The following is a 14,133-nucleotide window of genomic DNA, read 5'->3' as shown; positions in this document are numbered from 1 at the left end:
TCAAAGTTGTTCACTGCATTTGGTTCGCCACAGCGCTATTCATATTATCATTGGCTGTTTGTGTTATCTGTCAAAACATGGCTGGAATACATTCTATCGGCATTCTGTTGACTCCGTCTCATATTTCAATCGCGGAAAAGTTATTTAGTGATAGAAATCGTTATTGGTTTTATTGCCCATCCCTAGCCTGACCCGTTTTGCAGCACCCTTTCCCCCCTCTAAAGTAACTATCCCTAACTATCCACTGAGGGAGGTCGGTGCATTGACGAGGAGCATACCTAGTCATGTTAAGGCATCTGCAGTCAAAATATATTGGGTGAGAATTACAGTTCTGCAATTATTAAAAACATCTTAATTAAAAGACCAAAAACAGATTCTTTGTATATGAAACATTTTATTGTATACCAGCTGCCATTCAGTCAAACTCGCCCATAAGTTCTGTCAGGCCGAGAACACATTTGGAAGCTAAAAATAGCGCACTGTATGCGCACCTGAGCGGACACCATCTCTGTATTTCCAGCAACGTCTGCTGTAACCCTCCAACATAGCAGCTCCTGTTACATTGCACATGCGTCATACCCCATTGCTCCGATGGGGTCAAAGGACGTGTTCCAGCCTCCTTTAAATAGCTTTGGAGACCAACAGGCAAGTAACTGAGATGTGCTGGGTTGTGGTAGTTCCCCCTCAGAAGTTGCATCATGGCGCAGGTTTAACATCAGAGGCAGCGGCTCTCTTTCAAGCTGTTAGCAGATTGTGTGTGTGAGTGAGTGTGAATGCAAATCAACCTATAGACTGATGTGTGTAACCAGTCAAAAATATTCGATTTACGGTTTTACGTTAACATCCCTCTTTGTCAGACACTCATAATAACGGTTTGAACATTGAGGCTGCATTATTGCACTGAGTGGTTACATTGCAGCCTGTTTTGCGGCCGCTAGCTGCAGCACAAAATGATTTTCTTTGTTAGCCACTAGATCGACGTTATTTCCACGCCAGCGTAGGCCTGCGGTTTGCTGAGTAGGCCGAGTCTGTGCACAATTTGACAGGTATTGTAGCCGGATTTGAGCAGCGAGAACATTGTATACGTCATCACAAACACATGGCCCATTTTAACACAAACAAATGAAGGGAAAAATGATGAAACAGCAAACTTTCGAATGTCATTCAGGCTCAAATAAAATCTTATTGCGAACATTGTTGTCCACTTAGGCAACTATTTGTCAACTAGGAAAGCTATCATGGCTTTTGGACTGTAGGCTGACACTGATATTTTTGTCAGCTAACAGTTTCGTGGTTGCTGCTACTGGCTGACAGATTAGACTAATTTTAAACAGCTTTTCCAGCCCCCTAATACTGGGTCCAGGTTAAAAAACACAAGCTTCCCTTGTAAACACTGTGACCAATTACTTACTTCACCTGAATGTCACATCCTGAAAATGATCCAGAGAACATCAAGTCTCTCCTGTGGTGCTAGTATGTATTTAAGTGCATACACATCAGGGTTGCACAATAATATCAGAAAGTCTTGGGTACTGGCAGATAACAGCTTTCATGTGAAATATTGACATCGGTCTGAAATGAACATTTCTGCCAATATGACAGTCTGACAAGATGATGCTTCAATTACGAGACTTTAATTAACCCATTTATGTCCTTATACCATATTTAGTATGTTAAGTAAAAGCCTTATAGATATTTTTCTGTTAGAGATAGAAACATGACATTTTCTGTGTTAAGTGTCAAGACGTGTGGCTACACATGTCAAAAAATAAATTTTCAATATCTGTAATGTATCATGCCTTAATTAATAGACTAAGTTGAAAGATGAAAAAAATCACAAAAATAACTTTAGCACTTATTTTATATGCTAAATATTATACATACAAATAACAAATTATTGAAATTCAAGTTGTTCTGACTCCAATGGTACCAAAAATGTGATATAGGTCCTTAAGATACAACCATTTCTGTAACATACTATTTTTAGTACTTAGTCACATAGGGTTAGTCATTTTATCACTTTTCCTATAAACCCTGGTAGAAATAAAGGTTCACATGATAGCATGTTCAAAACAATTCATGCACTTAATAACCAGATAGACTGAAGTTAGAATAAATTATAAAATAGATTTTCCAATGTGTTGCTAGGGAGAAATTATGAGAAAAATGGTTCTTTGACCATGGATTTCCATGTATTCCTATGGGGTTCACTACCCCATAGGAATACATGGGAACTACTGACCTTTGTTTGAAAACACATCCAAAACAATAGGTTAGGAGCATCAGATCTTAATATTTTTCCATACTCACATTGCCCAGACTCTAATAATACAGATTTAAAAAGAAAATGATAACTTATTGATGATAATTCAGTGTGACATTGTGCACGGTATAGATGCATTTTATTTTGTATGTCTATGGGGTTTTAAATGGGAATAAAATATCTGTTTAGATCTTCCGCCCCTACTTAATATCACTCACTCACTCTGTCTCACATACACGCACACACACACATACCAACACACACACAAAGAACTAAACCCATAGTCAGTCGCTTGTTGACACACATCTTTGGTCTTTGAAATGCAGCTGCAGGTGCAGCATCAACTGTAAACATGTTAATCAGCTCAAACTGAATCTTTTTTGAAGATTTGTCCAATCTACAGTATCTTACAGCACCTTTCTGCATGTGCTTCTCATCAAGACTGACAGCAGCCAACAGAACTGGAACAAACCTGATATGTTTGCTGCACCTGCAGCTGCGTTTTTATGTGAGAGAGAGAGAGTGAAAGAGAGACAGAGTGAGTGAGTGATATTAGGTTGGGGTGGAAGACTGAGAGTCTAAACAGATATTTTCCAAAGTTAAAACCCCATTTTAACCCCCCAAGAAATACATCATAAAATGCCTCTATACTGTGCACAATGTCAAATTGGAGCAAGAAAAATCAATGAATTATCATTTTTCTTTTTGTATCTGTATTATAAGAGTCTGGACAATTTATGTATGAAAAACGATTAAGATCTGATGCTGCTAACCTATTTTTTGGGTGTGTTTTCATGGAAAATCAAAAAAACGAGAAACCCTTTGTGACTAAATACTAAAAAAAAGTATGTTATGAAAAACAGGCGCTGTAGCCTCATACTTTGACCGATTTGAAAAATTCCAACTGGTATGTTCTTAGGTCAGCTAGTACTTTAAATGCTGTGGAATAAATTTTGAAATTCCACTAAGGACATTAATGGGTTAATTGAAATAGGTCAAATTGTCCCTGGTTTTGGCTCTTTTTAGGTTTGTCTCAGTCAGAGCAGCATCCAGTCCTGTTAATGTGGGATGAATTTACAGTTTTGTTCCAAATATGTCACATTAGAATAAATATAGCATCTTTTATATGTAATCTAGGCTAAAGTAGTTTTATTGTTTTGCCCAGTGAATGTGCATATTTTGAAAAGCATCATATTTGAATCTGCCACCACTGAGCCATCACAATAAAAGCAGGCACAACATGTTGATACCACAGGAGAGACTCGATGTTCTCTGCACTTAGGTGGAAAAATATTTGCACATATATTATTATCAACATTGGAAATTGGGCAAAATCAGCTAGAAAAAATCTGCATATTGGATATCAGTAAAACTCCAATATTGTGTATCCCTAACACACATTTAGTTTTTTAATTTAATTTTAGTGTGGTATGTTGTCATCTTATTTTTTTAAAACAACATGGCACCAGGCGGTGAGATAATGTTTTTTTAGTGGACTTCCTTTTATTTTAACAAAGTTCTGTAACATGTCTGTGGGTAGAAACAAGGCTGAATAAGGGTTGCAATATCCTTTTCAATTAATCACATAATATGTCATGTAATCACATACACATCCAGTCAGTACACTGGTAACCCTGGTAACAAGATGCAAACACTAAATTGCCTTTTTTTAGTGTTTAACTTTGCAAAGTGTAAAAAGAGCATTCACTTTAACAATAATACATCTATTCTGTATAGTTAGAGAGAGTTAAAGATTCACACTGAACAGAATCTACAACAAGTCAAAATAAGTTGTTGTTGTTGTTGTTTTCCCCACAGGCGGTTGGCCTTCTACTCTGGATTATCTGCTGGTCAGATGTTTTCTATTCTTTCTGGGAAAGAAGTCATGGCAGCAGAGTCCCCGCACCCGTCCACCTCGTCAGTCCCACTTTACTGGGCCTCACCATGGTGAGATATTATCTTTGTGGTGTGTGTGTGTGTGTGTGTGTGTGTTTGTCAGTGAGAAGCTTTTCTGCAGTAGAGCAAATCTGTCTGGATGTATTATAGTAGAAGCTTTTTAGACTGTGGTTTTGATGAATAGAGGTTTGATTAAAGGGAAATTCAAATTGCATCTTTTCTAATAGAGTAGTTTATTTGTACCTAATTAATTGTTATTATTAATTGTCTTTGTTTGCACCTTAATAACAGTGAAAACAAGGTTTATAACTAAGATCCACAAACTTCAGTTGAGTTAGACAAAAGGGCTAATGAAAAGGTTACAGTCCATTCCCTGACATTTTTTCAATGAAATCCAAGGCGTTCAGGCGTGATTGGATCTGTTGTCCACTAACTGTGTTCAAGAGAAGCTTGCAGTCTTTTGACAAAATAAAGTAAACCATTAAACACATTTGAACTTGTGAAGGAGGTGGTAGAGCTGCAACCAAAACTGGAACAAAGCAGGGCTGTTTAATTCTCATCTGAGACTGAACTTTTTAAACAGGACCATCATCAGTGCAATGTGTTGACTTTCTCTGTGTTCCATAACATGGAGGAAAGCTTAGAATTATTTAGGTTTGCTTGTTTAAAGTCATTTTTGTGTGTTTTGTTAAGTCTGATGTATTGATGTGTTTTGGTGTGTTTTTGCTCCAGTTGCTGGCCACCCTGGTGATCCAGTATGAACGGATGAAAGGGGTTCAGTCGTCTGGTGTCATGCTGATCTTCTGGCTGCTGGCACTGCTCTGTGCCACAGTCACCTTCAGGTCCAAGATATTCCAGGCCCTGGACCAGGTCAGTCTGGAATTAGCAGAGGAATCTAGATTTGGATGAACAGAGGTTATAAACCCCTGTTCGCCCTTTTCCACCCACATGGAACCGGTTCTGTTCAGATTCCTGCACCTCATTTTAAATTGTTCTGAGCATTTAGAAAAAGGTTCAGAATTAGGGATGGGGATCGAAACCTGGTTCTATTGAGGACTCGTTTCCACTTTTTTCAAAACCTGAAAATCAGTAGCGTTTGAGCTTACTGATACTGCCTGAGTATCGAATCCTGAGGGTCCTATAATATAACATTACATCTCGAGTCGAATCATGTCATTTAGATCCAGTCAATGGTCCACATATATTGATTGTCCAATAACTTTTTTTTTAATACAATACAATAGCCAGCCAACAGGTATAAACCAAGACAAGAAGAAATCTGGTGGTCAAGGGGGGAACACAACCTCCATGGCTGAGCACTCGAATGTCTTTGGGTTAAAAAAAAAAAAAAACCCTCCTTCAACGCTGCACAGCCGGCTCAGTCTTCATCGTTATCCACTCACAGCAGCAGCGGTAAGCACACCCAAACTCTGCAGCAAGTCTCATCAGTTAAGACTAGTAATCCAGACATGAAATCCAGGCTGAATTCGGCAGGATGAGAGCTCATTAGCTAAATAAACCAGGCTGCATAATGTTTCATTGTGATGTGTTCAAGGTTGACTCAGCGAAATGACCACAAGGCAACGGTAAATTAAACGTCTTCATAATGTGTTCTAATGTAACAAAAAAGAGTTCTTTTTTTGGTGAGAAACTTGAATAATACAGTTGCTTGGGTGAGAAATTTGTTTTCCCAGACAGTAGAAATGGAATTACAACCTGTTTAACTTACCATTGAGAGCTCTGATAATCTTATAACACATCATATAAGCTACTACTTTTCAAAGTAAATATTTCAATTAAAATATTAAAATGAAAATAAAAGTCACTTTGTCTTTCCATCAAATAATAAAAAAATATTGATAGTGGTATCAATAAAGACTTGGATCATTAAGAAGTCTCGATATGGGTCATGTGACGCAAATGGTGGAGTACATGCTTCCGCAGCTTGGCATCGTTTTTGGACTTTATTTCAGACAAAATACGGCTAAAGTGAGTGGCTATCTTGGTATTTAAGTTGGAGAATGCCTGGCACTCAAAAAAGTCAACCTCGTCACGAAATCTGCTAAGTCTGGAGAAGTTAAGTCGCCACACGACAGTCAAGCCAATATGGTGGACCATACACTGCCACTCCTCGATCAGGTAGACGCCGACTGCTTGGTGGAGAGGATCACTGCTGAAGTGCTCAAAGGTGTAGAAGCTTCATTCGACAAAAAGATCGACCCAGTTTTAAAGAAACTTGAAGCCTGCTCATCTAAAATTACTACCCTGGACACACAAATTAGGGAAGCTGAAAGCCACATCTCAGACTCTGAGGACGCCGCAACAACGTGCATGGCGAAACTCAACAAAGTTGAGAGCTTCAAAGGTTTAAACTGGAAACAAAGAAGGCCGAAAAATCTGTTTTTCATGAGGCAAAGGATGTACGAATTAGCTAATAAACCTAATCGCTATTTAGATAATCTTCTTCAAAATAAAACTTATGCTGAGAATATTTCATATAGAATAGAATAGAATAGAATATTCCTTTATTGATCCCCCATTGGGGGAAATTTCAAATGTTACAGCAGCATGAAAAAGAGAAAGTGGAATGTAACAAAGAAAATAACAATAACACAATTATACAATAACAAATAACAATAAATAAGTAATAAAATAAGTATGTACATAGAGGAAAAAGGTATGTACACATAATAAGTAAGTAATAGAATAAGTATGTACACAAAAGATATATTAGAGATTCGACCGGCACACTCAACTATAATAATAATAAAGAAATCAACAGTACTTTAAAACGTTCACAATTTGATTTACTCTCTAAGCAAGAAATTATACATTTTTTTTCAAAGGTGGGTTCACCAAAATGTACAGACGAGTAGAGAGAAGAATTATGTAAACCATTAACTCAGAGCGAAATCCTAACAATAAAGCCCCGGGCCCTGATGGATTTAGTGCAGATATATGTGGGAGATATTCTTCACATAATGTAAGACAACTGCTTAACATAATTCAACACTCCTCAATGTACGGCCCAGAAGCTTTGGTCATTTCTCTCGATGCGGAGAAAGCTTTTGATAGGCTGGAACTGCCCTATTTATTCTCCACACTTCACAAATTGTGAAGTGTTTAGTAAGTGGATCTGGATCTTGTATGACTCTTCTTTCTGCTGTAGCTACTAATGAGCTCAGGTCCAATAATGTTGGTATTGAATGGGGAACCAGGCAGCATTGCCCCTTAAGTCCATTATTATTTGCCCTATCTATGAAGCCCCTAGCCGCAACCATTAGACAAGACACTCATATTAGAGGACTTCTTTTAAATGATCAACAGCATAAAATCACTATGTATGCGGATTATGTTTTGATTTTGTTTGGACTCACCAAGACATTCTATTCCTAAACTGACTGAGTTAATTTGTCGTTATGGTTCTTTTTCCAGTTACAAGATAATTTTTTCTAAGAGTGAAGCCATGCCTCTTTGTAACTCACAAACATTACATCTGAACATTTCGCAATCTTTCCACTGGTCCCCAGCATGATTCTTATATTTAGGTATAAAAGTTTCTGCATGATTAAAATATTTATATAAACTAAACTTTGCTCCTCCTTTGCAAACAATAAAACACGACCTTGATAGGTGGTGTGGCCTACCCCTATCCTTTTTGGGTCGTATCCATCTGATAAAATGAATGTCCTCCCGCTTCTCTTGTGTTTCCTTTTAGATGTTAACAATTATATTGTCAAAGAAAACTCTTTCACAGCTAAACAGCTCTACTGTATCATTTATTTGGTGCAAAAAAGCCGAGGCTAAGATACAACTTTCTCTGTCTTCCTGGTAAACATGATGGTTTGGCTCCACCATCCTTTTTATTTTACCTATTGGCCACACAGTTCAAATTTCTTTTGGAATGGTTCATAGATGAGCCCAATTCCACTTGCCTCACTTGAACGTGAATCAGCCTCTTTGGATGTGATCCCCTTATGGAATTTATTATACATCTCTCCTGGGAAAGTTGCAACACTAATAAAAGACAATGTGGTGTTAAAAAAAATATGTTGTGCATCTGGCGAAAAATCAGGAAATAAGAGGGATACAGTATTAATACAGGTATTAAAGTTGTTGGAGACATGATTCAGGAGGGTTCAATCCTCACTTTCCAGCAAGTATGGTGTTCCCAGTGTAGATTTCTTTAAATTTTTGCAAGTTAGAAATTTTATTCTGTCAACTTTAAAAGAGTTTGCTGGTAGACTTGCTACTTCTCCTATAGAATCTCTATTGGTGAACAATATGCAGCTTGAATCTTTTACCCAAAAGCTCTATAAGAATTTTTGCAATCTCAATGCAGATAACTCTGACAAAGTTAAGACCAGGTGGGAAGCAGATCTGGGTACTATAGAGCCTGAGGCCTGGAGTGCCCTGTGTAGACAGCCCTCTAATGTGCTAGCATCTAATTCTACATAGGCTTTATATCACCCCTGAATCCAGACACAGAATCAACCCGGCTCTGTCAGATCTTTGTATCAAATGTCAATCTACTGTTGGATCATTTTTTCATTGTTTGTGGAGCTGTCCTCGTGTTCAACAGTTTTGGATTACGATTTGTCAGCAGTTTAATGTAATTTTTAAAAGCCAACTACATCTTGGTGCAAGGACTTGTCTATTGGGACTAAATGACGAGCTACCTGCTGATTTCCACAACAAAGACCTTTTGCACATTCTGCTGCACAGTGCACGGAAATTATGGTCACATGGATCACTGATAAAGTTCCCATTCTTACCCATGTGACTTTAAGGTATGACAAGTATCATTTCATTTGAAGCTTTTTCAAAAGCCTTAAAAGACAAACCCTTTTTGTTCACCGGACCTGGGACCCATTTCTTGGTTACCTAGGTGTATCTGCATCTCAAAGGATGAGATTGGGGATGTGGGGCCATAGGTTGAAATAATTTCAGAATGCTGTCCTCCATGAGCCTTCTGGACTCCCTGAATATATTTATTTATTTGTTTTTTATTTTTATTTATCCATTTTTGTCTATTCATTTTTTGCCCGTCAGTTTTTGTTTTTGTTTTTGTTTTTTTTCTGTCTGTTTGCTTGTTTGTTGCTGTCTTAGCTTGCCAGTGTAGTTGTCAGCAATTGTTGTACTTTGTACCTTGTCTTCCCTGTTTTGCAAAAAGTTCAATATGTATGAAAAAAAAAGAAGTCTCAATAATGGTATCAATATAAAAAAAAACGAACGATCCCCATCCCCATTCAGAACCTGAGAGGTTCATTCTAAGGTGGAACCCAAAAATAGCAGGTTTTCCAAGACCTGAAGTGCAAACAGTGACAACTTCAGTGGGCGTGTCATTCTGCAGGTCGTGAAGAGAGGATAGAGAAGGCAGCAACGGATAAGTCAAGTGAGAAATCTTCAGGCTAGAAGAGTGTGCAGAGGTCTCATTAACAGAGGGTCCATGCTTGTTGTTTTGGTAAAAACAAATATCTGTAATAACAGAAAAAAAAGTTTGCAGGTAATCAATGTGATCCGCAGTTTTGCTGCTACTGTTTACTTCAGTTGTGCATTGTGCGACGGCATGCATTGATGACACATTATTGTTTACAATAGTTGAGCACAAAGTGGTTGAAACTTGAGCTGTTTCTCTGGATTGCACTGAGGTTCCAAGAATCCTGAACAGAACTGGTTCAAGAAGCAGAGCTGATTTGGTTGAAAAGGGCTGTCAACTGGTCAGTGTGGAATATATAATTAGTAATAGCTAAGCTCTGAAATACAGGTACCTTCAGGAAGGACAATAATTACAACAAGCATACAAAGCATCATGTTACACTAGAAAGACAAGTTTCATGAGTTAAAAGCATTGTCTAATTTTTCTTTTAGCTGTCAACAGTCTGCGTGTGGAGGTACACCACCTTCTATATCTACTATGCTCTGCTGCTGGTGGCTCTGTTCCTGTCCTGCCTGACCGACCAGCCCCCCCTCTTCTCCCAGGCTGTCAAAGACTCGGTGAGACCACCTCACTCCACTTCCTCTCTCTTAAGTTTCTCACTCATACATATCACGGTTTTCTGTAAATGTTGTTTGGCTTTACTGTAAACAATAATAATGAGACAGTGACACAAACAAACAAATGTAGGTGACACTGAATCAAACAAGAAGTATTTCCTTTTTGGGTTATCAGATTTAAATGAGTTATGACTGAGAAAGAGACTGTTGGCGCTATTAGGCCAATCAGGGGTGCTAAAGATTTAAAATTACTTTAACACTAACACTGAAGTTGGCTTGACATCTTTCAAAAACATTGAAAGAAGGCAATGAGCAACAAGAAATCTTTAAAAAGTTACAAAAAAATGATTGGCAAATAAGCCACTGCTGCAGCTCCAACTACTGACTGTGTTGGTGAGCAAGACAAGTCTATGGGCCAAAACCAGTAACTGTCCTGTTGCTTTCACAGCACCTGTGTGCTGGTGTCCCTGCACCTCACACACATCTTTGCTTCCTGTCTTCCAGTTAAAGTGTGCAGTCACACTGACTGATTCTGTTCCTCCAGATTTCAGTCACCCAATCTTAAATGGACACACTGAAAATACATAACATTTTTCACCTTCTAGATGCTGCTGCAAACATCACTCTTTTCTTGGTGTCTCAGCAGCAGAGACATCTTTTGGATCTAACAGTAATGTTTTTGTCTTTAGAATCCCTGCCCGGAGCCTGGAGCTTCATTCCTCTCCAGAATATCCTTCTGGTGGATCACCAGGTAGGCACACAAAGAATACCACTGTAGCCAGATTTGATTTTGACTTTGCATGAATGTCCTGTCAGTCTGTAGCTTGTGTCCTATGCTGTCATATACCAGAGGGGTAGGCCAAACACCAAGATTATTGGGTTAACAAGGTACATTGAGCTTCCCATTTCACAAAGGTGGCTCTCTTCTAACCTGGCTAGATCCTTATTTAACTTGTGCTGCCTTGCTAACCTGGGCAGGACCAGTTTATGTATGTTTATGAGGTTTGGCTTAAAACTGACTAAAAAGCGTAAAAAGCACGAATCAACTCCTGGAAAGGCTGAAACTCTCAAAAGTAGTCAATCTATGATTAAAACAGATTTTTAGCTGAGGGAATATGACATAAATGCAAACTTTTTGAGCCGAATAAAGCCTTGCACTTACAGTAATGCTTACAAATTATTTTTTTTTCCACCTTCGTCCTTCAGTGATGCAAACAATATGAACAAGAATACTATTTTATTTTATTTGCAGGGTTGTTGTTGCTCTTACTGAACCACTGAATGTGTTTGTAGTGTTTGCCCACGCTGGCTTCTAAAGAAGCATCTATAAAATCACATTTGGCAGTAACCATTCATAGTTCACTATATTCTTAATCAGAATGATGTTTACTTTGAAATGCAGTATAGAATACCTTTAAATCATAAACAGAGTTCAAAGTGAAAATGAACCTGTACACTATCTTATTCTTTGGTGGGAAAAACAGATGCGGCAGCTTTGGTTCACTGGGGTCGTCCTCCAATCGGAAGGTCAGCCGTTTGATCCCCGGCTCCTTCGGGGAACATGTCGAAGTATTCTTTCTGTCTACAGGATAGACAGGAGTACACTGAGCATTTGTAACCCTCTGGTCTTTTGATGTTCTTTTCCTTTTGACCTCTTGCGTCATTTGCATTCCTGAATCCTTTGTATTGTGTCGGTGAATGCCTCTCTTCTCCTCCTCCTCCTCCATCTAACCTCTTGTCTCTACCAGGATGATGGTAACGGGCTACAAGCGTCCACTGGAGGAAAAGGACCTATGGTCTTTGAACTCTGAAGACCGCTCCCAGAGAGTGGTTCCACAGCTGGTGCGCCGCTGGAACACTGAGTGCCAAAAAGTCAAAAGGTGAGCAGCTCAGTACAGCAGGGAGAGACTGCTGCAAGTTATATACACAGAGGTTCCTCATCGTTGCTCTGGTAATACTTCAACAATGCATAGTTATTGTGCACATTCAAACAGCATTCAAAGCAACATCAGCTCTGTGAGCTCTGGCGCCCACCGATGTTCTCTGAGTGCAACACCACATATCGTAAAACAAACACGGATAACGTGCATTTGTAGACGAACTGAGGGATGCAGAGCCAGCAAAGATCTTGTGAGAGGCCACACAATATAGTGCAACAAAAATGAAATTAAGTTTGCAAACAAGCGGATTACTCACCTGTCCAACAGCAACACAGCCAGCTCACTGTTGTACTCGCAGCCTACTGTTTCACGAAGCTCTCGCTAATGTGTAAAGCCTTCCAGTATTAACTGTAGTCCGGCTTTTTGCTCGGTCAGTCTCTCTTTTTCTTAGCATCCTCCATCACCATCCTCTTCCTCCCCTTCCTTAGCCTCAGCCACTGAATCAAACAGCACTGAGACCAACTTTTTTTTAAAAACTTTCCTTATTGTACGCAAGATCATCTACAAAAATGTACACTACCGTTCAAAAGTTTGGGGTCACCCGGACAATTTTGTGTTTTCCATGAAAAGTCACTTTTATTTACCACCATGAGTTGTAAAATGAATAGAAAATATAGTCAAGACATTGACAAGGTTAGAAATAATGATTTGTATTTGAAATAATAATTTTTTCCTTTAAACTTTGCTTTCGTCAAATAATCCTCCATTTGCAGCAATTACAGCATTGCAGACCTTTGGCATTCTAGCTGTTAATTTGTTGAGGTAATCTGGAGAAATTTCACCCCACGCTTCTAGAAGCCCCTCCCACAAGTTGGATTGGCTGGATGGGCACTTCTTGCGTACCATACAGTCAAGCTGCTCCCACAACAGCTCAATGGGGTTTAGATCAGGTGACTGCGCTGGCCTCTCCATTACAGATAGAATAGCAGCTGCCTGTTTCTTCTCTAAATAGTTCTTGCACAATTTGGAGGTGTGCTTTGGGTCATTGTCCTGTTGTAGGATGAAATTGGCTCCAATCAAGCACTGTCCATAGGGTATGGCATGGCGTTGCAAAATGGAGTGATAGCCTTCCTTATTCAAAATCCCTTTTACCCTGAACAAATCTCCCACCTTACCAGCACCAAAGTAACCCCAGACCATCACGTTACCCCCACCATGCTTGACAGATGGCGGCAGGCACTCTTCCAGCATCTTTTCAGTTGTTCTGCGTCTCACAAATGTTCTTCTGTGTGATCCAAACACCTCAAACTTCGATTCGTCCGTCCATAACATTTTTTTCCAATCTTCCTTTGTCCAATGTCTGTGTTCTTTTGCCCATATTAATCTTTTTCTTTTATTGGCCAGTCTCAGATATGGCTTTTTCTTTGCCATTCTGCCCTGAAGGCCAGCATCCCGGAGTTGCCTCTTCACTGTAGATGTTGACACTGGCGTTTTACGGGTACTATTTAATGAAGCTGCCAGTTGAGGACCTGTGAGGCGTCTATTTCTCAAACTAGAGACTCTAATGTACTTATCTTCTTGCTCAGTTGTGCAGCGGGGCCTCCCACTTCTCTTTCTACTCTGGTTAGAGCCTGTTTGTGATGTTCTCTGAAGGGAGTAGTACACACCGTTGTAGGAAATCTTCAGTTTCTTGGCAATTTCTCGCATGGAATAGCCTTCATTTCTAAGAACAAGAATAGACTGTCGAGTTTCACATGAAAGTTCTCTTTTTCTGGCCATTTTGAGCGTTTAATCGACCCCACAAATGTGATGCTCCAGATACTCAACCTGCTCAAAGGAAGGTCAGTTTTATAGCTTCTCTAACCAGCTAAACTGTTTTCAGCTGTGCTAAGATGATTGCAGAAGGGTTTTCTAATCATCCATTAGCCTTCTGACGCAATGAGCAAACACATTGTACCATTAGAACACTGGAGTGATAGTTGCTGGAAATGGGCCTTGATACACCCATGTAGATACTGCACCAAAAACCAGACATTTGCAGCTAGAATAGTCATTTACCACATTAGCAATGTATAGAGTGTATTTCTGATTAGCTTA

The 14,133-nt window shown here is 39.2% G+C and overlaps 1 protein-coding gene across 2 annotated transcripts in view; it reads left to right on the top strand.

Annotated features, from left to right (window-relative positions):
• abcc1 (ATP binding cassette subfamily C member 1 (ABCC1 blood group)) overlaps positions 1 to 14,133 on the top strand; it is a 57,510-nt gene that overhangs the window by 9,959 nt on the left and 33,418 nt on the right. For both annotated transcript variants that reach the window (XM_088069177.1, XM_042505863.2), the window contains exons 3-7: positions 4,082 to 4,210; positions 4,892 to 5,029; positions 10,031 to 10,156; positions 10,846 to 10,907; positions 11,905 to 12,036. In XM_088069177.1, coding sequence (XP_087925303.1) covers positions 4,082 to 4,210; positions 4,892 to 5,029; positions 10,031 to 10,156; positions 10,846 to 10,907; positions 11,905 to 12,036 — 587 coding nt within the window. The remainder of the gene's footprint in view (positions 1 to 4,081; positions 4,211 to 4,891; positions 5,030 to 10,030; positions 10,157 to 10,845; positions 10,908 to 11,904; positions 12,037 to 14,133) is intronic.

The sequence above is a fragment of the Plectropomus leopardus genome, chromosome 18 (genome assembly GCF_026936395.1).
Source record: "Plectropomus leopardus strain MGB_pleo_1.0 chromosome 18, ASM2693639v1, whole genome shotgun sequence".
Classification (NCBI taxonomy): Eukaryota; Metazoa; Chordata; class Actinopteri; order Perciformes; family Serranidae; genus Plectropomus; species Plectropomus leopardus.
This window is presented reverse-complemented; position numbering and strand designations above follow the sequence as displayed.